The sequence below is a fragment of the Drosophila mojavensis genome, unplaced genomic scaffold, assembly GCF_018153725.1.
Source record: "Drosophila mojavensis isolate 15081-1352.22 unplaced genomic scaffold, ASM1815372v1 contig_136, whole genome shotgun sequence".
Taxonomy (NCBI): Eukaryota; Metazoa; Arthropoda; class Insecta; order Diptera; family Drosophilidae; genus Drosophila; species Drosophila mojavensis.
The window spans coordinates 14,495,921-14,520,365 of record NW_025318667.1 but is presented as its reverse complement, the minus strand read 5'-3'; the positions used below and the strand labels follow the sequence as shown (position 1 = coordinate 14,520,365).

General features: G+C 38.5%; 1 protein-coding gene across 2 annotated transcripts in view; it reads left to right on the top strand.

Annotated features, from left to right (window-relative positions):
* Positions 1–24,445, top strand: part of LOC6583846 (serine/threonine-protein phosphatase beta isoform) — a 33,545-nt gene that overhangs the window by 1,772 nt on the left and 7,328 nt on the right. The window contains exon 2 of one of the 2 annotated variants that reach the window (XM_002009472.4): positions 1,401–1,775. The exons of the other annotated variant lie outside the window; for it this stretch is intronic. Coding sequence (XP_002009508.2) covers positions 1,401–1,775 — 375 coding nt within the window. The remainder of the gene's footprint in view (positions 1–1,400; positions 1,776–24,445) is intronic. 2 annotated transcript variants of the gene reach the window in all.

Sequence of the window (24,445 nt, the reverse complement as noted above, 5' to 3'; positions counted from 1 at the left end):
GCGCCCGTTTTGTGCGGCAGGTGGCGCTGCAGCACTGATCGGTTTATTGACGACTTTGGCTTGTCTGCAAAATTGCATTTGGCCACAATTTTTCAGCAATTGTTGTTGTTGCCACTGCTGCCATTGCTGTTCATTTCCGCACCGTGGCTCTGACGTGGCCACCTTCAGCTAATGATGACCCCCACAAAAAGTGCAGAGAAAAAAAGAATAAAACTAGAAGCGAAACAAAAAAGAGAAAAACCATAAAATAATAAAGAGCAGCCATTAGTCATGAGTGATGTTTTCGCGTGGGCGGCCACGCCCTACGTCAAGGCCGACTCCCTAGGCCAGGTCATGCACTCTGCAGTGACTCTGACTCTGGCACTGTCTCTGTCACAGTGGCAAAGCAAACAGATATAAACTTGTATATATATATATATATATATATATATATATGTATATATGTTATCATTAATTTGAATTCCCCTTCACTGCGGAGCGACTTGCTGGTGCCGAAATTTCATTTTTCAAATTGCAAATTGAAATTAAATTTTCACGCCGCAGCAGCAGCAGCAGAAGTAGCAGCAGAGGCGGCAGCAGCAGCTGTTGCTACGACCCACTCACCCTTTCTTAGTTCGACCACCATCGTGGCAGCCACACCCATTCGATTATCAGTTTGCAATATATATATATATATATATATATATATAGGTTTATATATTTTTATATTTGATTTTTTTCGCCTCGCCGGGCAATTGGTCTCGAGTGTGCTTCCGTTCGATAAAAGTGACCAAATCCATCAATCTTCTACATCAATATCAATATCAAATTTTAGCCAGTTACACCGCCAAATATAAATAGAAATTTCATTTTGATTTGCCGTTGAAAATCGAAATTAAACGAACAATTAAATTGTAGCGAAAACTAATTTGGAATCTTCTGAAAGAACATTAGGAAATTCTTCTACACGAGATGAATGAAATTAGCTTTGTTAGGAATATTAAAAATGTCTATGTTATTAACAGTGCTATGTAGAAATATCCGTTTAACACATGTGTTCACAAATTTCCCTAAATATCTCCTTGGGGATCAAATCAAATTGATATTAATACGAAATGAAAAATAATTGATCAAAAATGTTATTTTTAACAATTTAAATTATAATAATGAAAATAAAAGGCAATTCGCTTGCTCTTTAGCCAGCTCTCTACCTCTTGTACAGCTCGCTTCTGGTCCAGCCGCCACGCCCTTTGGTCAGCCCCAGCACACTTTATCCAATTTTTATTTCGTTTGATGCTATATTTAATCTTTACTCTATATATCTACATGTATCGATATGTATTTGATCTACGTCTCTATATCAATGTAAATGTATGTATGTGTTCAAAAAAAAAAAAAAAAAAAAAAAAAACAAACAAAAGATTTCAAAAAACAAAAAGAGGCCGAGGAGCATGCACAGAAGCTGCTCATCGCTCAGCAATTGGCCGCTGCTGGCGGCGGCAGTGGCAGCGGCGTCTCTGCCTCCAGTTCGGCCGCCTGTTTAGTGGGCGGCAGTAGCAGCAGCAGCAGCTGCAGTGGCGCCACCGCCGCATCGGCAGCAGCAGCAGCAATGACAGCAAACGATCCGCTGGACGAGCTCACCGAACAGCAGCGCCGCATGCTGCAGCAATACTCGATATCGCCGCCCAGCGAGACAATGATATCGGCCGATGGCGATCAGATAACGGTGCATCATCCGCGCGAGGAGCCCAAGAAATCCAGATTGAAATTGCGCGACTTCTTCGTCGCCGAATTTGGTATTTTATTACGATGATGATCACATTGATAAGCAATCGCTCGTTCTCTCTCTCGCTCTCTCGTATGCTCGCTCTCCCTGCAAGCTAAATACCACAATCATCAGCTCGCTCTCTCACAATTAGCGCTCGCTCGCTCGCTCCACTCTCTTTTTCTCTCTCGTTGTCTCTGACTGTGTAAAGAGTGTGTTTGTATGCGTATGTGTGTGTGTGTGTGTATGCAGTGAAAGTCTTAATTCTGTGATAGTTCTTAGAGAACAGTAAACAAAGTTCACTTTAACCTGTCTCTCGAGCGAACATCTCATGCGAACAAGAGACGTTCGCTAGTTAGAGCTTTCACTGTATATAGCCCGTCATGTTGTGTCCCAATCTAGCCCAGTTTCCTTTGCTGCAAAGTTGATAACAATTGACATCTGCTGATTACACTCATTTTTCGCAATACGAATCCTTCGGCTTAATCCTTTCATTACGCTGCTGAAGCACACAGCACCACACATCAGCAACAGTAATAATAACCACAACAACAACAACAACAACAACATTAGCAATTGTCATTGCAGAAAGTATGCAAAGTTTTTGTTTGGTAAAATTCTCTGTTTACACAAGAGAATTGAAACAGAATGCATATTTCATTCCCTTGTGTTGTGCACACAGCATTGTAAAATATGTTATTTGTTTCAATTCCAGTGCATTCCCTTATACATACACACACACACATCAGCAGCTGCTATATACATACATATCTCCCGTGAGAGCAGTTCAACTTTGTATTTCTTTTTTTCCAAGTTTTTTGTTTGCCTAAAAATAGCAGCGAAAAAAGTAATAAATGCATTTTATGAAAGTTCTTGCGCTGTTAAACTCATTTGTGTATATTCAAAAGAGATTTACACAAGCATTTTCCTAGAAGAATGTAGATATTCATATGTATATACATGTCTCGCACAACATAATCGAAATTTTTTGAGATCAATTGAATAACGCGTTTACAATACAATTGCAAATCTATTCCAATTGGGAACCTGTAGCTAACATCGTAATTTGCTGTAACTGCTAAATTTGAGCAATTTCCATCGTTGCTGCATTTTAATAACTGCAAATTATTTAGTTAACTTTCAGCTAATTTCCCTTTGCTGCTGGATTCTTATTTGCTCTGCTAAGGGAATGTTAAGACTTCTGTAAAATGGCTAACTGCTAAATTTACATCACACGTAATTTTTTGGTTAGCTGTTAAGTATTTGCTGCCGTTCTGTTAGCACTCTGAATTTGCTATTTTAACATTATTCAAGTAGCTTTCAGCTATATGATCAATCCCCCATTTTGCTATATGCAATTTGTTGTTGTTGCTTTACCCTTTCGCACTTCTTGCACAATTTGTGCACTTGAGTGCATTGTCATTGCCAGAGCCATTACCAATGTTTCGTGGTTAGCTTCCCGGTGCTCAAATTCATTTTTTCCTCCAACACACCCACACACACACATGCACACACATGCACACACAGAGTCAGCTTAGTTTAAGGTATGTAATTGTTTTCACACGCCAGATTTGCAAATGTCAAATAAATTCTGTCATATTATGCACTCTCCGAAAGAGGGGGACCAATAATAATGCATAACATTTACATGGCTGATTTTTTTTGTATTTTGCATTTCTCTCTCTCTCTGTGTGTGACTGTGCGTGTATGTGTGTGTGTTTGTTTGTTTTTTTGTTTGTGGAAGTAGCTGATTGTGACACGCGACTGACACCCAGCTACTCAACAGCGCCCGCCTCTAGCTCCGCCCTGCCCCCCCAAATGTTCGCAGCCAAAAACAATAATCGTAAACTATCTCAAAATTGATTGGCGTTGAGTGTGCAAAAATTTGCCATTGACATGAAAGCGGAAACAGTCGCCGAATGAAATTTGCCATTCGCTCGGCGCTGTTTGCTTTTGTTTATATTTGTTTATATACATTTATCTATACATATACACACATATATATATATATATATATATATATATGTATGTATGCTCATATATAAATATATATAGACGCTATGATATACGCCTCTTTTGTCGTGTGCAAACAAGTTCATTCACGTGATTCGATAGCACGGTCTATGTATGCCTCCCTCCCCACTGAGCTGTACCCAAAATAAAATATAATAAAAACCAAAAGCCATTTAGCTAATCAGTCGCACAGAGCACAGAACTCAATGAAGGTTACGTAGACCCACAGCAAGCCACAACAACGACATAATGTCTGTGCCCAAGTAAACGCTTTAAATGACTTACACTGTCTAACCTACATGTTGAGCATATTTGAGCTATACTATTCTATATATATATTATTATCATAATGCAACTACAACAATTTGTACTTGAAAATATATTGATAAATTCTGGATTTTTGGCTTTACGAACTTTTGATAAGTCACGGAATAACGATCAATTTAAATTATCCATAGAGTAAGTTATTCATAAGTTGTGTAACCTTTAAGTAAAATTAGATAAATATCGATCAATAACGCTGATTCGTCTGTTATCATTTTATGGTAAATATATTTAATGATTTCCATCAAACTGTTATATTTGGCTAAACTTAAAAATTGTTATATATGATGAAACTGATAAAGTCTTCTATTTCGAGACAAATTTATTCTATGACATGTATTAGTATTTAACCTTATATTCTGAAAAACTTTGAAACTGTTATAATCGATGAAACTTACAAACTATAATATTGTATGGGAATTCACAGCTTTATATTTGGTTAAATTTAAGAACTTTTACATCTGATAAAACTCACAAGCTGTTATATTTTGGAGAATCTTTCTAGCTGTACATATTTATATGTACAAAATAAGACTAACAAATATTTAAAAAATTTTAATATTTGTATTTTTCAAACTGTTATATTTGTAATATACTTTGATATAAATTATGCCATTATATTTGGCTGTTATATTTAAAAATTTTGCATATCTTATAAAGTTTACAAACTGTTATATTTTGGGTGAACATAGATTTATTTTTTTTACGAAACTGTTATATTTGGCGAAACACACAAATTCTTATATTTGGGGAGACTTACAAACTGTTATATTTTGAGTACTTGTGGACTATTACAAAGAGGAATGAGTAAAGACGCACTTTATAAACTGTTGTACACATTTGGGGAAACTTGCTAACTGTTATATATGAAAATATTCTTATAAAAACTGTGATAATTGATGAAAATTGATATGAGAAACATTATCATAAATCTACTTCAACATCATTGTAATACTCAGTTCGATCCATAAACTGACTCATTGCTGCAATGCAATGGGCCTACCACTATCTACCTTCATCGACAGCATTTTTAAAGCATACGGAAACGTTCCATCATCATTCAAAGTTATCTAAGAAGTGCACAACAAGCAGGTCAGACAACTTGGCCCTCGCAACACAGATAACAAAGACTCGCATATTGATAAAGTTGAAGTAATAAATGAATTGCTGTAACTATTTTAGTTGCAAATTTTATTCGCACAGTTGATTGTGCAGTGTTATCGATTAGTGTTGATTGTGTGAAGAAATCATGATGTGTGACTCTATGAAGGCCCCTACTCCCTACTCCCACTCCTACTACCATTTCCACTATCCGTTTCCACATTCGACTTGATTTCGTTTCGTGCTCAAATATCCTTCGTTATTTTTTGATGCATTTCTAATGTTTGTATAATTGAGTTGGTTGACTTGTTGTCATTGTTGTTGTAGTCATCGTCGATGTCGCCAGAGAGATTGCCATATGTTATCGTTGTGGTTGTTGTTGTTGCGGTTGTCGCTTTTGCCAGGGGGCATCTTTCAAGTCTGTTCGCGTCTGATTGAAAATAGAATTTGAATTTGAATGTCATAACCTTCACTTGCGTCGCATCAGCGTGCCATCCATTTGTATTAAAATCATAATGGTATATAATAATAATAAAAGGAATATAATTCACTGCGATGGTCCAATAAGCATTCACCAACTGACAGCGGTTCGACTTATTGCGTGTGAATTTGTCTAATGCCAAACGGGAAGTAGAATCCAAATAATAATAAAAAAGAAAATATATATTTATATATATATATAAAAAGAAAAAATAAATAAATAAATAAAAATAAAGTGTTCTTGCGTTTTATTATGTGGGTGGTGTGCCCCATCCCCACTCCTATCTTGCTTCCTTCCTCCAACTTTTCCGCTAATGCCGTGCCATTTGGTTTAAGTATTTTTTGATTAGCCTGCGCCATTGACTTTATCACAGTTTGGACTCGACCGATATTCTTGATGGGCTCTGCTGCCTAATTGGGTGTTGTGCGCAAGCACAGTTTATATTGAATGAGGTGCAGATGGTTCGAATGGCATTCAAGACAGTCGGACTATCGATTGAAGCAATTACTTATCGTTCCCAACAGAGAATGTCCTTCATGTAAGCTGTTAGCCTGCCATAATTTATGACCCGAAATTAGGGAATATTTTGGATAGCAATGCCCTTTAATAAACATTAAACTGTAGTTAAAAAGGTACCAAGGAAAATCATGGCTATGACAATTTATGATGATGAAATCTGTAATATAATGGCAACAGGTATTAGAATATTTGGTATAATAATTTCGGATATAACTATATCATATTAAATAATGATAGAGTAATTTATAATATAACAGCTCCCTATATAGGACTCTGTATTATAACAGTTACTGGTATAGCAATTTTATATATAATCATTTAGGATTAAATAACATTTATCTATGTCTGTTATAATGATTTGCGATTTGAGAATTATTTAAATATAAATTCTTGAGATAACTCATCCTGGTGTAGCGATGATTAGTATAATTATTCAGTAATTCCGTATGTGTGTACGTTTGTGTATAGTTCTTAATATAATAACTTTAGGTATTACAAGTTCTGATAATGAAATTTCTCTGAATCGGAGAGAATGGCGAGTACTTCTTTTGGAATAATCATATGTTACATGTACATGTATGTAGATTTGTATGTACATATGTACAAATGAATACACACATAGGTATGGCAGAAATCATACTAATTAGTTGTTGCATGCTTTTGGCATTGCCAAACTAAGAGGATTCACAAAGCCTCAAAGCTGTGCCGCACTCGAATACCTGAAAAGCCAAGTTGAAATGCCAAAGAGCTTGAGTTTGAAGTGAAGTGCACTGGAATTGTTGTGCCTGGGCGACCTTTAGAGTTGTGGGCATAGCGTGCCCAACTCGAAATGGAGATTTGTGGCCAATGCCGTTTCTATAGCAACTTGGCTAAATTTAGCTCAAATTAATGTGTGTGCTAATCTACTTTATTTTTCTATTCTCACTTCTTGAACTCAATTAGAGCGTTTGTCTGCCATGAGTGAAGACAGCAACTGAGACAAAAACAAAAATAACAACAACAACAACAACAACTGCAATCATTTTATGACAAGTGGCTAACGAAAAGCCAACACAACCGCAAAGTTTGTTCATTAAATAAGAGCACGCTTCATGCATGCTTAAACAAGCCGCAAACAAAAAAAAAAAAAAAAAAAAAAAGAAAACCCAACAACAACAATAAAAATGAAGCAAAAAAATAATAACGAAACAAGAAAAATGTACATAAAAACAAGCAAAGGAACCGAACCCGAACCCCAGCCCCAAACCCCGAATCCAAACCCAAGTCCAAATACTGAGTCGATCCCAAAGCTCACTAACGGAATGACGCGAAGAGCAGCAAACAACAAGCAGTTACAATTACAGTTACTACTGGTCATTGCTGCTAATAAACAACTGCAAGTGCTGTATACCCTGTACAAATGTCTGGCCGATGGGCATATTGGGAAAAAGAGTTTCTATGTCTATGACAAAATAAGCAATTGCTTGCCATCGTTATACATATATAATGCTATTATTATATGAATATATCGATAACACGTAAACCAAACTTATCGCCAGTAGCAACTATACAATTATTTATCGATCATATGGCATCTATGTAATATACACATACACGTCTCTAACGATTCTCAATTTATCAGACTTGCATTTTTTGATCTTTTATATATCATTAATAAATTTCAGTTGTTGAATTTTTTTTGAAACTCTTTTTTTCTACATTAATGAATACACTGTATTGCAAATTGATTGATCATCCCGATCATCCGGATCGTCCACATTTGTATTTTTATTGATTGTGTATTTAGTGGTAAAACTTTAATTGATCATTTATTACTTGAAGCAGTCTAACTTCTATTACCTATTTCAATGTATATGTATCGATACTGCATTCGTCGTTAATGATTTTGAGATCGATGCCTGATTGAATTAATCGATTAACCACACTTATGAATTTATCGATTGTGTATTCATAGTTATTGCATTTATTGAAGAAGTCTAACTTCTATTACTTATTTATCAATGCATATGTATCAATACTGCATTTGTCGTTTATGTTTTTAAAGATTGATGCGTGATTGACTTCCGCGATTCTCCACTTTTATATATTTATCGATTGTGTATTTATCATTAATGAATTTATGCATTATTTATTACTTGAAGCAGTTTAACTTCTATTACAAATTTAAATGTATATTTCTCAAATACTGCATTCTCCGTTATATTTTTAACGATCGACGCGAAATTGACTTCCGCGGTTATCCACACTTACATATTTATCGATTGTGGATTTATCTTCAACGCATTATTCAATTAGCTATATATAAGAAGTTGGATGTCTTCGTTTTTGTTTTAAGGGTACCGAGTATTTCGATATCTTAATTTGTAGTTCTCTCAGCACACTTACTGGGCATATCCTGGATCGCCTACGCCCACCGACTGGCCGCACGAACTTGCTTAATTATCATTTTGCCAACAGAATTCAAGTGGATTATGCGGGCTAGCGGGCGGGCGGGCGCTTCGGTTGTTGTTATGTGTGGGCGTTTGGGCCTTCTCTATATAAGATGTTACACGATATGACACTATAATTTACACCAGCTAACAGTCCAGGCGCCACGCCTGCTTGCCGCCCACTGTTGCCTGAACATTGCCACCTCTTCCCACCTTTTTTTTTCTTTCTTCTCTTTTCGCTTTTGCTTTTGTACTTTGTCACATTGCGTGCACTTGGCAAATAAAAATGAGTGAGAGGTACAAAAAAAAAAAAAAAAAAAAAAAAAAAAAAAACACACACACACACGTAAAAATAAAAAAATGAGAAATGCCAGCGGAGCAAAATGTTTGTGGCTAATGGCAAGTGAGTGTATGTGTGTGTGTGTGTGTGTGTGTGTGTGGGTGTTGCCAAAAGGATACTTGAGAGCTTAACGGCGCTGTCGACCAATTTTGAAGGTCGCTACTTTGATGAGGCCAGAGACAAGCGACAGCAACTGTCGACCCACCGACCGCCTGACCATTTGACCCCAAAAATGTAATTTCTTTGAGCAGCACTCCCAATCTCTACACACACACACACACACACACTCGCGCACATACACACGCACATGAAATAATACATTTGACCTTTTGACTTAGTTTTTCTTACTTTATTTCTGCATTTTTCTAAGTTTTTCTTACAATATTTTTATATTTTGTGCTTGTGTGTGTGTGTGTTACTTAGCAAGTACATTACTTGAATCCACTTTGTTGTTCTTATTGTTGTCCTGTTGTTGCCGTGGGTCAGTTAGTTAAAGCTTATTTTTTGAGAATAGCCCCACCCCGGGTCTTGGGCCATAATCGGATATGCTGCAGCATACTCTAAGGCGCTTAAGCGACTCAAAGCGAAACTTCGGCCGAGGGGGCCAACAGACATTACTGTCGGCCAATTTATTTAAATTACCAAACATGTTCCTGGTATGGATATGTTGCTACACTTTATATGTATGTGCTTTACATGGATGTAAGAGGAAATAATGGAATAATTATTTAAGGCAAAGCGTGGACAGTAAGAGTTATCGATAGTAATGATAATAAATACGGATCAATTTTGTTAGCAACTTTAGCGTACAATTATCGATAGCTAGTGGGCTAATGCAATGTAAGTAAAGATTAGAAAAGACTTTGCATGAAATGACTAAATTCTGAGTAAATGTTATCGATAGCAGTCAAAGTAAATGTCGATCTCAAGTTGTATCAAATTTGGAAATCAAATCACGTAAAACAGAATACAAGAGTCATTATGTATGTGTATAGCGTGTTATCGTTAAAAACCGTAGTTAAATCCTATCGAAGTCAAGTGTAGTAGTCTGATAGAAATAGAGGGTATTACATTATAGTTAAGTATCGATACTTAAGTGTTGAGCTATCGATACTCAACAATAATGTCATCAGCAGAAGATGAAGAGAATGGAATGGAAACGGAGTAGGCACAAAAAATCGATAAAAGATCGATAGCTATGTCCATGCGATAACAATTTAGCTAGCCTTCAATTTTTATGAATTTGATAAAAACTTAAGCTGAGATATCTATTGACGAAATAATTTTAACAGAAATTAAATAAAATCTTTAAATATTTTAAGAAAATATTATTCGAGATAAAAACATAAATTTCAATGTTAATATCTCAGCAAATTTTTGGCGAAATTTGCTTGAAATAAAATTGCCAAGTTTTGCCCCACTTTCTTCAATTTCAATTTGATCGAAAATTGATGACCAAGGTGGCGCCCTCTGCTGGCAGCTAGGGCAAACACGGGTAGAGATTTTTGTGTGCTTCGCACCTGATGGCGACAACAGCAGCAGCAGCAGCAGCAGCAGCAGCAGCAGCAGCAGCAGCAGCAGCAGCAGCAACAGCAACAACAGCGCAGTTAACGCCTTTGTGGCTTTGACGTCACAGAGCAAATTGCGTGTGTGGTTCTGTGAGGGTGTGTGTGTGTGTGGTTGGGCATGTGTGTGCTTGCCATGATTTATGAAGCACTCACACTGCAATTGAGCGTTACGTGAAAGGAAACGTAGTTCCCTTAACTGCTGCTATTGGACTATTGTTTCCACTTCTAATTGCTGACATGCCATTGCCCATCGCCCATCGCCCATCGCCTGTCGCCTGTCGCCCATTGCATACTTTAGTGCGCATGCAATTTTAATGCCGTCGCCAGCATGTCCTGCCGCTGCCCACCCCAGTTGCCCCTTTGCAAATTTCATGAGCAGCAAAAATATAAATCAACAAAGTTGCCTTCGCGCAAAGCAAAGCAAAATAAAGTAAAGTAGAGTAGAGTAAACCAATGCAGAGACGACGCATCGTCTTCCCAGCTGACTTCATTTGGGGTCAGCTTGGGTATGTTGCGACAGAAGTGGGCGTGCCAGTGGGTGGCAGCAGTGGCTGCTGCTGCATAAAAGATGACACGGTCCGCTATTTGCCATCGATGAGTTGGCTCGCACTTGGGTTTGCCTTTGTGACAACACCCCGTAAGAAGCTTACGCGGAAAGAAGAAGCAGCAACAGCAGCAGCAACAGCAGCAGCTACAGCAGCAGCAGAAGAAGCAGAAGTAAACTTAGCTAGAGTCCAAATCGATTGCCTTAGCCGTAAGTTCTTGACTATAGATTGCACTCCCTCTATAATTGACTAGATTGTGCACATCTCTTAACAGTTGCGAAAAGCCAACTAAATTGCCATCTGGGCGATACGATTCGATTGCCTTTGCCAGCGCGCGCTCATGTTTTCAATTCCATTTCTTTTTGATGAGAAATTCAAACTAAATCTTTGATACTTTGATTTTCCTTCACTTCGCTCTCTGCACTCGCTCTTCCCCTTGCTCTCGGCTTCTCCCTTTCACTCAACTCTTAAAGAATATTTTGCTCTATTTCATTTGCATTCGATTCCTGCTTAGCTTCGATTTGTCAAACTCTGACCAACTGACCAACTGTGCTGCGCGCACGTGGCCCAAATGGCTTTCTGACCCTCATTTTGAGGCATATTTTGGACATATTTTTAAACACACAAGTTCCGCCCGCAGACGAGCCTCAAATGAAAGGAATGCTGAAAAAAAGAATGACAAAAAAAAAAAAAAATAGAATAGAAAAGCGAAAAAAAAAAGAATTGTGAAGGCAACGCCTTGACCTTTGGCACATCCCATGAATTTAGCTAAAGGTGCAGTCGGGTGGGCCGGTGGGCGTGGCCGGTTGTGTACTGTACGTCTCCCACCATCGTAATGGCTTCCTGTGACTGCAAAATTTGCTGAGCTTGGGCAACGGGGGCAAGGGGTGGCTAGGTGGCTGGCTGGCTGCTTGGCTGCTTGGCTGGTTGGCTGGTTATTTAAAGGTGCTCGTCGCTCGCTGTTGAAGCTTTCGCAACACCTGACCCAACAGCAGCGAATGTTATAGTTGCTTGTTGTTGTCATTGTTGTTGCGGCAGCACACGCTTTTATAATGACGCAAAAAAAACAATAGAACCGCAAGGAATAAACGAGTGTGGGCCAGAAATTCAAATAGTAAGCATTTAATGTCGACGTCATTCCAAGTCCACGTTACACTTGGCCTGAGGTGTATCAAATTTATGCCCTCAAGATGCGCTGTCCGATCAATTTAATGAGAACTGTTTTTGATGAATCACAGACGAGGAAATCAGAGAACAAAAATAAGATCGAAGAGTAAGCGTGTATCTATAAACATACATATCATCATCAGTCGATGGATAGTTAGGGTATTCCGAAGTCGATTCATTAATTGTTGCATTTCTGTTTACTCATTTCTGGTTTTAGTTTTGTTGCTTTTGTTGTAAATAATTTATGGAAAGTGACCTGGCAAAAGTTATTATTGTTGCAACAGCTAGTGCTATTGTTGGAGTAGCTGTTGTTGTTGTTGTTGTTGTGGCTCGTGACACGGATTTTAAGCGGCATTGGCTGCGGTCTTTAAGGTGTTAGGTTCACAGTGAAGTGCCAGAAGTCCTCTAATCCAAGGTTGAGACCTGCTTTCGGTCTAATGTAGCCCAATGAGCGATACAAAAAAAAAAAAAAAAAAAAAAAACAAGCATAAAACAAAGGCAACAACAACAACAACATTCAAGGCAACTTGTAAATAAATAAAATCGAAAATTACGTCAATGGGCAAACGGGATGGCACGTCCAGTTGAACAGACGCAATGGGACGCAAAGTCCATGGCAGTCCATGGCGACTAGCAGGACAAGGGGGCAGACGACAAGGTCTCTAGCGTTATTATTAATTAACAAATAGGCCATGCAAATATTTGAACAACTGCACCTCATACTTTCCAAAGGGGTTGCAGAAAGACAGACAGAAAAGATGCGACTGAATAGAGGCCAACTGTTGTCGGCCTGATGAGTGGAGCAACTGCTTTATAATTAATAACTGAAATGGGTAAGATAGAAGAGAGTCTCCATAAAAAAATTTGCTTGTGGCTGTCACAAAGGCGCATGAGAATACTGTGCTAAAATTGTTATACGGTGCTGTTTAAGTTGAAGGTGTTTGCCTAGAATGCTATAATAGGGAATGCAATTCAAATCAAATTTATCCATGTCAGCTGTGGAATTACTTCTCGCTATTTCAATTTCTTTTTCCTCTTCTCTTGTACTACAAATATGCCTGGGTCTTCGACAACATTTTTGATACCCATTAAATATGTTGACAATGGCATTTTGGGGTATATTAGTTTCGTGTAGACGTGTGTAACAGTTTGAAGGAGGCGTGGCTGAGTCACTTTCTAGTCCTGTTTATATATTAATAGCTTATACTATTTCTTTATTATCGATAATAATCGATAATATGATTTCGTTTTTTGGGTCTGGGTATTTCCAAGTCGTGCGCCCTACACTAAAGCGCTCTTAGCTGTTCTTGTGGAATATTTGCGGCAGAAACAATGCCTCAGTAATCCACTTTAAGATATTAAGTAAAATCGGTTTGCTTAGCAAATAAAACTTACCTAGTAATTTATGTAATATAGCAACACAATTCCAAGAAATATGGCGAGCTTGCATCCACATTTTTTTTTGCAGCTATAAGAATGTTTATTTTGTAATACCCTCAACACATTCGGGGTATAATGGTTTTGTTAAAAAGTATGTAAGAAGAAGGTCGTGGCGTTACAGCCTCTATAAAGTATCTAGTATATATGTATATTCTTGAACGCGTTGATCTCAGAATCTATATAAGCTAGAGAATTGAAATTGTTGTATAGGTCCCACACATATTATATACTTTCGATTTTTTAAGTTACCACGTAGTCGAGCAGACTCGACTGAAGCGATCTTACTTGTTATTATAACGAATTCTTTCGGAATGCAGTCAAGTTCTATGAAGCTTAAAGAATTTAACTACAAATGATAGAAACTTGTTTAGTTTCTATGTAGGATATTCGGTAGTCTGGAAATGTTATCTACAAGAGATATGGCAACGCTGCCGCTTGTCATGCTCCATAATTGACTCATCTTTTAATTGAATATTTGTTTATCAATTTGAAACGAAATAAAAATAAAACAACACAAATGTAGATCAATTCGCTTCGGCCAGTCGCGTTGTCATTCTCACTTGCTCAATATGTCAATATAGAGCTGTAGATAAACGATATATGTGAAAGATGACAAATGGCTTGGATGACAACGAGTGGAACGGATCGCCAAAAGGCAAAAACCTAGAACCCATCAGAAGTCGAATCATTATGCTGGCTGGCTAGCTGCCGTTGGCCTCGTCAATATGGGGAATGGAATATAATTTTGTATTTTTTAAATTTTATTTTCTTTAAGGTCGCTGCGTTGTGTTTGTGTCAATGATTGGCGATAAGATAAGTGAGAAGCGTTGAATAAGCTAAAAACATGCCAAAAACGAATGCTCGAAAAACCAAATAGCCGAATGCTCGAGCTAGTCGAGTAGTCGAGCAGTCGAGCAATCGAGCAGTCGAGCAGTTGAATGCTTGAATATGAATCAGCATGCGACTTGGCAAAGCTGGCGTCGATCCAAAGAGGTGCTAGCCATGTGGAGTGTGAATATAGGGTGCTGGGTAGCTGGGTGGCAAGGGGTTGCTGCATTGGCTAGCTGTGTGTGTGTGTGTGTGCTGGCTGCCAAATTGTGGCTGAGTGGGAGAGAGCCATTCGCAAAAGCTTCCGTGTCGTCGTTGCGCTTCCTCCAAAAAAAAAAAAAAAAAAAAAAAATACGAATAACAATGACTACAACAACAACAAGAGCAGCAGCAAAGCTACGACAAGCCGCTAATTAAGCAAAGACCCCAAGTAAATAAATTGGAATTTGCACTCTGAGCGCGACAGATGGAATAACAGCAGACGCTATATATATATATATGTAAAGAGAGAGATATATATATGGTATATCCATATACTAGATGTGGATTGATCAATAAATGCTGTATATACATATCTATATCTATATATGTATGTAGTATATAGCTGCAGCTAGAAGGCGCTAAGCATTCGCTGAGTGCAAATCGATCGCTGGGCAGGCGGATAATGACAGTACGCAAAGGCGGCTTATGGCAGCTGCCTCAGGGGTACTTGCAATTTGCGTTGTGTGTGTGTGTGTGTGTGTGTGTGGTGAGTTGGGATTTGTGACGTGCAGGGCGGCCATTTTGCTCTCTGTGTTGGTTGTTTTTTTTTGCGCTCACAAATGGCATTCGTATTATTAGCTACTGCTTGTGGCGCTTGCTAAAGTAGTTTTTTTTATTTTCTTTTTTTTTTTTTTTTCAGTTTTTTGCATTTGCCTTCGGCTTTAAGTTCTCTTTTTTTTTTTTGGTTTTTTGTTTCTTTCCATTTTGCCATTTTTCATTTTGCCAGTTGGGAATTAACAAGAAAACCTAAAGGAAAAACAGCAGCAGCCAAACAGAAGCAACAACAACAACAAGGAACGACTAGTGCTAAAAATAAATGTTTATTTTATAAGATTTGGCGTTGTTGTTGTTGCTGCTGCTGTTGTTGTTGTTGCACGCGCTGCCTTCAAGACTGTCATTGTTTTCTAGCGAGAGCAGAACAGAGAGGCGCAGGCAGCAGGCAGCAGTAGGCAATATAGAAAGAGGGCGTGGTAGGGCAAATGTTGGCAGTAGCATACAGTCGAGCAAGAGAAAGAAAGGGAGCGGGTGGAAAAAGAGAGACATATTGGAAGAGAAGGACAAAGGAAAGAACTGCAGTTGACCTAGACAGTGAAATTTTTAATGTATCACTATGCAGCATGAATATATATATATAAATAATGATATAGATGACATGAGAGAAGCAATAGATGATAAGCAAGGCTAGCTAGGAGAAAGTAAAAGCAATCAGCAAAAGATAAAAGTTGAGAAAAAAAACCATCTGTAGTTGAATGAGCTATAGCGATCTAGGCGGTATTGATTTTTATTTATTTTTTTTTTTTGAAAATAGTTTATCCAATTGGAATATTTTTCTTAAAAATAAACATTTCGTTGCCTAAAAATACATTTTTTCTATTGTCATGGCCACAACGTGTAATTAGAGCATAGAGCATACAATTTTTTTGTAGGCCCATACGTTGGGTATGATTGTAAATTCCATGTTCTCGTGCCTAGACAAGAATATAGAGACTGGCATTAACAGAGCCTAAGGGGAATTGAAGTGATGCCTAAAGCGCTGCTAGAGAATATATAGAGTAGGAACACGATAATACGAAATGACAAGGGGATCAGTTATTTTATTCGATATACGCAGAAATTCAAATAATCGAGAATTACTAAGAACGAATTTCTTTCAATCGCGATTTTCGATTTAGCGGGTATGAATTATCGAGGCTCGCTTGTATTAAAATAATTTAAATTCATTTAATATTTAAATGCATTCTAATGGTGAATTGGAAGAGAAGAGATAAATTACTAGACACTTTTCAATTAGATGGTGAGAATCTATGTACGAGAATATATATATATACTTATAAAAATATAAAGAAATTAAAAAAAAAAAATTTATATACATATATCGTACAGTGATTTAGTAGATCTGCAAAAATATATATACTGTCGATTATTCCATCAATCGCCGTACAGCTCTAATGCTTATGGAAATAAGATAAAGCTAAATTATTGAGTACACTAAGTAGATCTTCCGTGATCTTTGAGCTATACGTTAAGTGATATCAGCATCGAATAAAATCTATCGATGTATTGAAATAATTATTTATCGATACAATTTATGCTATCATCGATCTAGCTCTCGTCTAAACAGCTTCACTGTGCTAGCAAGTAATATATTTCTGGTTCTCGTTGAAACATTCAATCAATTTTCTTAAATTAACTATTTTTCCTCCACTTTGTTAATTGGGATCAAATCACTAGTAATGGTAATGCTTTTAGTTTCTGAACCACATTCTATGACGATCTACGACCTCTCTGCTTAAGCTCGTCTGCGCTCTACATGACACCAATATATGTTGATTAGATTTTGTTTGTTTACGATCTTCCCGTTTGCCTCTTCACAAAGCTCTTGCATTTTGATCTACAGCAATCTGTAATATTTCAAGACAATTGACAAGTTCAAAGTTTGGGCGATTCGCATGACCTTATCAGCGGATATCAGATTGAGATCTGTTCGAAAGCAACTTTATAGGCAATCAGGTAGAAATTGTATTTGCTTCTATGTTGTCAGACGTGCGTGTTGTTGTTGTTCTTGTTGTTACTGTTGTTGCTGTCGGGTGCTTGTAGCAGCAACATTATTTATTTATTTCTTGCCGCTGTTTGTTTCTGATTTGTTTGTTTGCGTTGCTTTTCCTCGTCGCCGTCGTCGTCGTCGCTGTAGTTGCGCTGCTTGCCAAGGCAGAAATTGATTTTTATAAATAGCGCGCATACGCAACGTGGCACGCACTGAAGTAGAAAGCACATTGGCTGTCTCTCTGCTTGCCAGCGCATGTGTCTCTCTGTTTGCCTTCCTTTACTTTCGCCTGTCAACAGATTCGAGTGCGCGGGGAGGCGAATAATGGGCGCTGGCTGTAATTGGGAGGGTAGCTGTACTACTAGTAGCAACAACAACAACAGCAACGACAGCAGCAGCAGCTGCTGCCACAATAGATCGCATCGACTGCTGCAACACATTTAGCCATGGATGGGAATTTTGCCATCGAAATGGCGAACGCCAGCAGGAATCAGCGACTCGGAATTGCTTTGATTCGCTTTGTTATTCTGTTTGCCAAGCAATCGCTAACCAATCGCTGCAGATGCAATATATGCTCGAAACTCTTTGCATAATCAAACAATTTCAGTGCCAGTCTGTCTGTCTGTGTGTGTGTGTGTGTGTGTGTATTTGTGTTAGTGTGCGTGTGCGTGCGCTACACTTAACATGTGGCCCTCTTATGAAATTCTCGCTAACAAATCTAAGAGCAGCCAGAAAAAAAAACTCTTTTAAATGCACTACAGCAAATACTCTAACTAAAACAAAGTTGAACAAATTTTAGATATTTGAATAATTCTCCTAAAGTTTCGTTGGCACTCTGTGCTTTAAGTAAAATAAATCTAGGCAGGATTTAGTTGTTTCTATCTATGCATATTTGATTCACTTATAACTCATTTGCTCTACTTAGTTGTCTGCATGTAAAATCAAATTCAAAGAGTAATTTACATGGCATACAGTGCGTATGCGTAATAAATGGGTACATCTCTAGTACTGTACAAGCTTTAATTGCAATAGAACAACATAAGTATATTTCAATGCGGTTAATTGGATGGAGAATTGTTTGATCAACAATGCTTAGATACGAATGCAACATTTCTCTGATTTCTCTGCTTGGCCTGAATTTCAATTTATTAGTGCCCTTATTCATTTCACTCAAGTAAGTGAACATCGAACATGGGGAGAACGTGATTCCAGCTCTTACAGCTCCAATTTCAACTGCTGCTTCGACAAATCCAATTCAAGTGCAGCTCTTGTTATTAATATTTATTAGCTGCAAGAGTACTGCTTATTTATATTTTATATTAAATTTCTTCTTAAATTGCTTATAATACTTACGAATTTATATGTTTTTATTTCGCCCAAAGCTCGTATTTTTCCACATTTTATTCAAATGTTTCCAGCATTTGTTATTGGCCATTTTTGGTGAAAACTTTTCGAATGCTGCAGTCGATTTAATTGTGGTCTGTGGTTAATCGACGTAGACAAGTGCCTAGACTTAGCCCTAGCCGCAATGGGCTTAATCACACGATCTTGTTGGTCAATTAATGAATTGAAGAATTGCGTGAAATTTGCTCTAACAAGTTTATTTAAGTAAATCAATTGCGTACGATTAGCTTGACGATCACAATCATTATTTCAATTACAATGAATTTCAACAATTCACAAAGCATTGGCTCTGATCTGAGTTCAAAAATAGAATACCCGTTAGATATCGCTCACATTCACAAAATGCGAATATGCCCCATTGTCTTTTCCTTGTTGTGGCAGTGTATTAATTGAATTGTGTTGCCAGGCCAGCGAGCAGCACAACATTCGCCTGGCGTTTGTTTGGATTTCATTTTTGGCTGAAATTTGGTTGTTGTTGTTGTTGTTTTATTTGTTGTTGTTGTTGTTGTTGTTGTTGCTTTAATTCGATTTTATAGACAATTTGGTTTATAATTGAATTTAGCTTCGTTTTCACTTTGGCTTTTGCTCAATGTTAATTGCACAATGTTGATTTTATGGCTCCATTAAGCATTTCCAATGAAGCACACACACACACCTACACTCAGTCACATACATTTGTGTATAGTTAAATAAGAAGATATTGCGCATACGCCGCGTGCAATTGCATTGAGCAATTCCTTGCCACTCGGCACAGCACCAACCGCCCAGCCCCCCACCCCCCACCCCACTCGTTGCACTCATGTGCCTGTCATGTAAATGCCGTTATAATCAGCGCTAATGTGCTTAAATGAGGGCTGGGCCATTGGGCATTGGGTGTCGTGGTGCAGTCGCCTTTGTGGCGATGGTGGTGCTGCCGTCACGTGTCCAAGTGGCGATTTTTAAGCAAATTTCGAATGCCTACAACCACCCGCCTCAGCCTTCAGCCTTCCGCTCAACTGGGTCAATGGAAAACGGAAGCATTTACAAATATGTTTTCGCCCACGTGGCGATTTCGTTGCCTCTGCCTCTTGGTTGCAATCATTTTGGGCAATTTTCTTGGCATTCCGTTGCAGCGAATGGGAACAATGATGATGCGCACAGCCCAATTCGATGTTGCATGAAATGCCTGTGGGGCATGCGAAGTAGATGCAAAACAAGCAAATGAAACGAATTCAATTCTCGTTCCCATTCTGATTGAGCTTGCGGAGCATTTGGTGTTTTTAATGCATTGCACTTGGTTTATTGGAAACTTAACCGATTCGTTAGCTGGCTGACTGAAATGCAGTAAATATGAAAATCACCGTTACGAAGCATTCAACGGTTAACCGATTTGCTTCATTGGGCGCACTTAAAAGCCAAGTTTACAGCATTTTGTTTGCTATTTTAGCCAAGCGCTGTTCACTTGATTTTTGTTGTTTCTTTTTTTTGTTTTTGTTTTTCTTTTTATAACTGAATCGGGTTTTTCCAAAACTTTGCCAATTTCGCTCCCATTTCATTGATTTAGTTTCAAAAAGTTTTGGCGGCGTCTTTGGCCAACCGATTCACCTGCTTGCTGCCCCGCACCGCCGTCCTGCAGTGGTGCAGACCTCAGGCATAGCCGCCTGCCAAGTGGGTCAATGCAAAACGGAAGCATTTTCGAGCAAGTGAAATATGCATTGCCTAGTTTCAGGCAACGACAAGAATTTAAAATGGAATTTTCTTGCACTTCTTGTCCTTAATCAACGTGCGCTGGCCTGGCCTGGCCTGGGCCGGCCTGGCCCGGCCCACAGGCGTTTGGGCTCTAGCCTTGTGGTTGATGGTTGCAGCTGCTATTGTTGTTCCTCTAGCTGTGGCTGTGGCTGTGGCTGTGGTTGAGGTTGTGGCTGTGTGGTTGTTATCTTTGCTTCATGCGGCGCAATTTCAACTTAGGCACGCAATGGCCCGCCAGCGGGCAGGGCGTGGCAATTAATGACAATAGTGGCATGCAAATTGTTGCCACGGCAAAGGAATAGAAGCAGAAGCAGCAGCAGCAGCAGCAGCAGCAGCAGCGGCAGCAGCAACAAAATTTCGACATTGAACCCTGTAATCAAATACTCTAATTGCCAGCAGGCGGCGACGGCTTATCGATTGACCAAACGAAGGTCAAAGCGACTTCGATCTTGAAGGAGAATTGGGAAGTGGGAAGTGGAGCTGGGCGCACTGGCCCAAAGTGGAGAATGTGGGTCAATGTGGCTGTGGCTGATTTAACGCACTTTCGTCTGCTGTTAGGCCACACACACACACATACACACACACATGCACGCACACTGTGCGCTTGTGTTTGCTTTACATGCTGGCCAAAATGTTAATTAAATTTGTAGCCAAGCGTTTGGATATCTTCGATACGCAGAGCAGCGCCGGGCAGCTGATTGCTTGATGGCAAACTTTTTGCCAACTGCGCAGTTCTTGAGGCATCGGTCAACAGATTCGATTTTAAATTAAAATAGAAACCCAATTGACCCTTGGGTGAGTGTGTGAGTGTGTGTGTGTGTGTGTGTGGTATAAACTGCTCCACTTGCTTGGCTAAATGCATTGCACTAACTGCAAACTTTGAGAACGTCTCTCAACTTTAGTTAGTGATAATTATTTTCCTGGCAATTGAGTTAGTTTTGCGCTTCAGCTTCACCTTCGTCCTCGGTCATCCCTCTCTCCCTCTCCCTCTCTGTATCTCTGCCTCTCTGTCTCTCTCCCCTCGTCAGCTTGCTGAAGTGCATTAAGTTTAACCGCTGCCATGTGGTTTTCTACAGTCTAATGCAAAATATGCTGTTGGTAGTTGTTAGCCGGAGCCGGAGCTCAACTAATGCACTTTGTAATGCTTTTGTGTTAATTCATTTGCCGAACGAAGTTCACTTAGCTTTGTGCATAGTCCAGCAGCTGACAGCACGCACCTAAGTGTTCCAGCTGCAAAGGACTCTCAACTAGAAGACCACATAAGAGGCTTACGCTTGCTGAAGGTTTTAGTAATCGCATCAATATACATACATATATTAAATATACATATACAGATTTAGGAGCAATCAGAAATTGATTACTATTTACCAAATCCTGCTTCTTAGTAATACAAGGAAATGCAGACTTTAATAAAAACAAACGTGACTTTTGGCCTTTAGACTTGGCCAGTTTTTCAAAATATATTTTTACAAAAATTAGATTAATTAAAGTAGAGCACTGCAGTCGGGCCGAACTGACTGCAATGTACACGTTCACGGTCTAGAAGCATTTGCCACTTCATTGCTCAAACCATATTATTTACATGGAATTTTTGGGAAGCAGCAGTGAATGAGATTATGATATTCGTTGAATCTCCATGATAAACTGAATTCATTTATATATTTGAAATTGCAGTGAAATACGGCTATAGCGATGCTCCGGAAGACGCTATAGCGTTGTTTCTTAATCTTTTTGACTTAGCATGACAATTTTCAAATCAAATGCTTATTTGTTATTTATAAAAATATATAATATAATTTATAGGTTTGAAATCTTTCATTTTAATATACAAAAAAATATATATATATTTAGAAATGAAAAAAAAATAAATAAAAAAAAATAAAATACAAAAATTAAAAAATAAAAAATAAATAAATAAATAAGCAAGAAAAAACTGAATAAATAAAAAAAAATTATACAAATATATAAAAAAAAAAAATAAAAATATAAGTAAATAAAAATATTAAATTAAATAAATAAATAAAAAATAAAAAAATTAATAAATAAAAATATAATAAATAAAAATATAATAAATAAACAAAATATATAGTCGTTCAGAGAAGGGATTAACAATGTACACATTACCCAAAACCAATATACTCTGTACACTTTGTAAGCGAGTATCAACATAGTTTGCAACAATTAGGCAGCAGGCGTGTTTGCACAGCCTCTGCTGCCTGGCTGAGCTGCGTCTTGTTTGCTGCTATCAACTGTTTGCGCCTCGTTTGCATAGAGGAAATGCTCAGCTTTAAGTTTGCATCCTTAGCGCCGTCCTGCCTTATCTCTGCGTTCATTTGAAAAGGCTTTTCACTTAATTTGCTGTTGCTTTTGCAGCGTTTCGCTGCATGACGTTCCACCTGCTAAAGGCTTGTCGCAACAACCGGCACTCACCCCTCGTCCCCACCTTTCATTTTGGCGGCTATGCCTCTTGTACGTTACGTCCTGTTTTGCCGTTCTTTAAATGGCTTTCACATTTCTGCGCTGGCCTCACGGAAGCTGGCTTTGAAGTTTGCCCAGGCGATGTTTAACTTCTGCCAGCGCCTGCTCCAGTTAAACCGACTTTTATTTTTTTTTTGCCCCCCCCTCGCCCCAAACTACCTTCGACTAGCCGAGCCGTACCCCCTGCAAGGGCCGCTCTGTCTCTGTCTCTGCATCTGTCTCTGGCTTGAAGAGTTGTCGAGTAATCGGGTCATGAAATGGCAGGCACATTTTTCATTAAGTGAAAAGTGCGAGGCGTCTCTCCTCATCTTATTTACAATAGCCTGTCAGAAGGGCTTTCATTTCGAGCAAAAAAAAAGAAAAAAAAAAAAAAAAAATAGAAAGAAAACCCCATCAAAAACACTCACACGCACTCGCACGCATACACACACTATATAAAACGACAAACTAACTATGTGTATGAAAGGTTTGGCAAGAAGAGTATTAGCAAAGTCTTTAGGCAATATTTAAGGCTGTGTTTGCATAAAGCAGACACAAGAGTATAGGTATATATGTATGTATTTATATATATGTATTTTTCTTCTCTATATATATTTATTCCCTGCACCAATTGAAAATTGTATTTTAGGGCATAGTGGTTTTGGGAAGTTGTATGTGACAGGGCTAAAGGAGGCGTGGCAGATCGAATAAAGTGTATAAATTCATGATCAGGACGACGAGCTGTGTCCATAGAGTCCTGTTGTCCTTATGATTGTCCTAAAGATATATATATTTTATAAGTATTTTTCTTTCGATAATTTATTTCATTTCTTTATTATCGATAAAAGTCGATAGTTACCGTAAAACCTGAAGACTTAAAGTCCCCTTCACGCTGAAAGTAATGCATGGATTTTCGATAACATCTTGAATACCTTCCCCAGATGTTCATAACACCTATTTTCAGGACTTTCCTACTCAAGAGTAAATTCTGCTTAGGATATCTGCTGGTCGAGTATTCCCGCCTAGAGCACTCTCACTTCTAGTAGACTCATAGGAGTTGTAAGGCATTGGCACTCCATTAGATCTAACCCAAAGCAAATCTATATCTAAAGGAAAAGCCTTTAATATAGCCTAATTAGCGTGTAGCGAATTCGAATTGGCCAGCCTCTGATTCTACTCTCCTTTGCCTATCACCTCATGCAACTAAACGGCTGTGTGTTGCATAATTTGAAGCGTTTCGAATTAGTTGAGCTATCATCAGCTGCATCAGCGCGCTAGTCTCGTCCAGGCTGCAGGACGTGGCACGTGTATCATCTTTTACATTTTTAATTTGCGTTTGGAGAGGGGATGTGTGTGGGGCTGGGGCTGGGCAAAATGTTAATCATGATGAACCAGTTAGACACACACTGAGACAGAGGGAAATGAGCTGGAGCTGGGGCGGTGACTGACTGCGTGCGTGTGTGGATGGATGTGGGTGGGCGTGGCACGTGCTCTGCATCGTCATCTCTCATGTAAAATGCATGAAAAACAAACACGCGCGTCTTTTTTGCC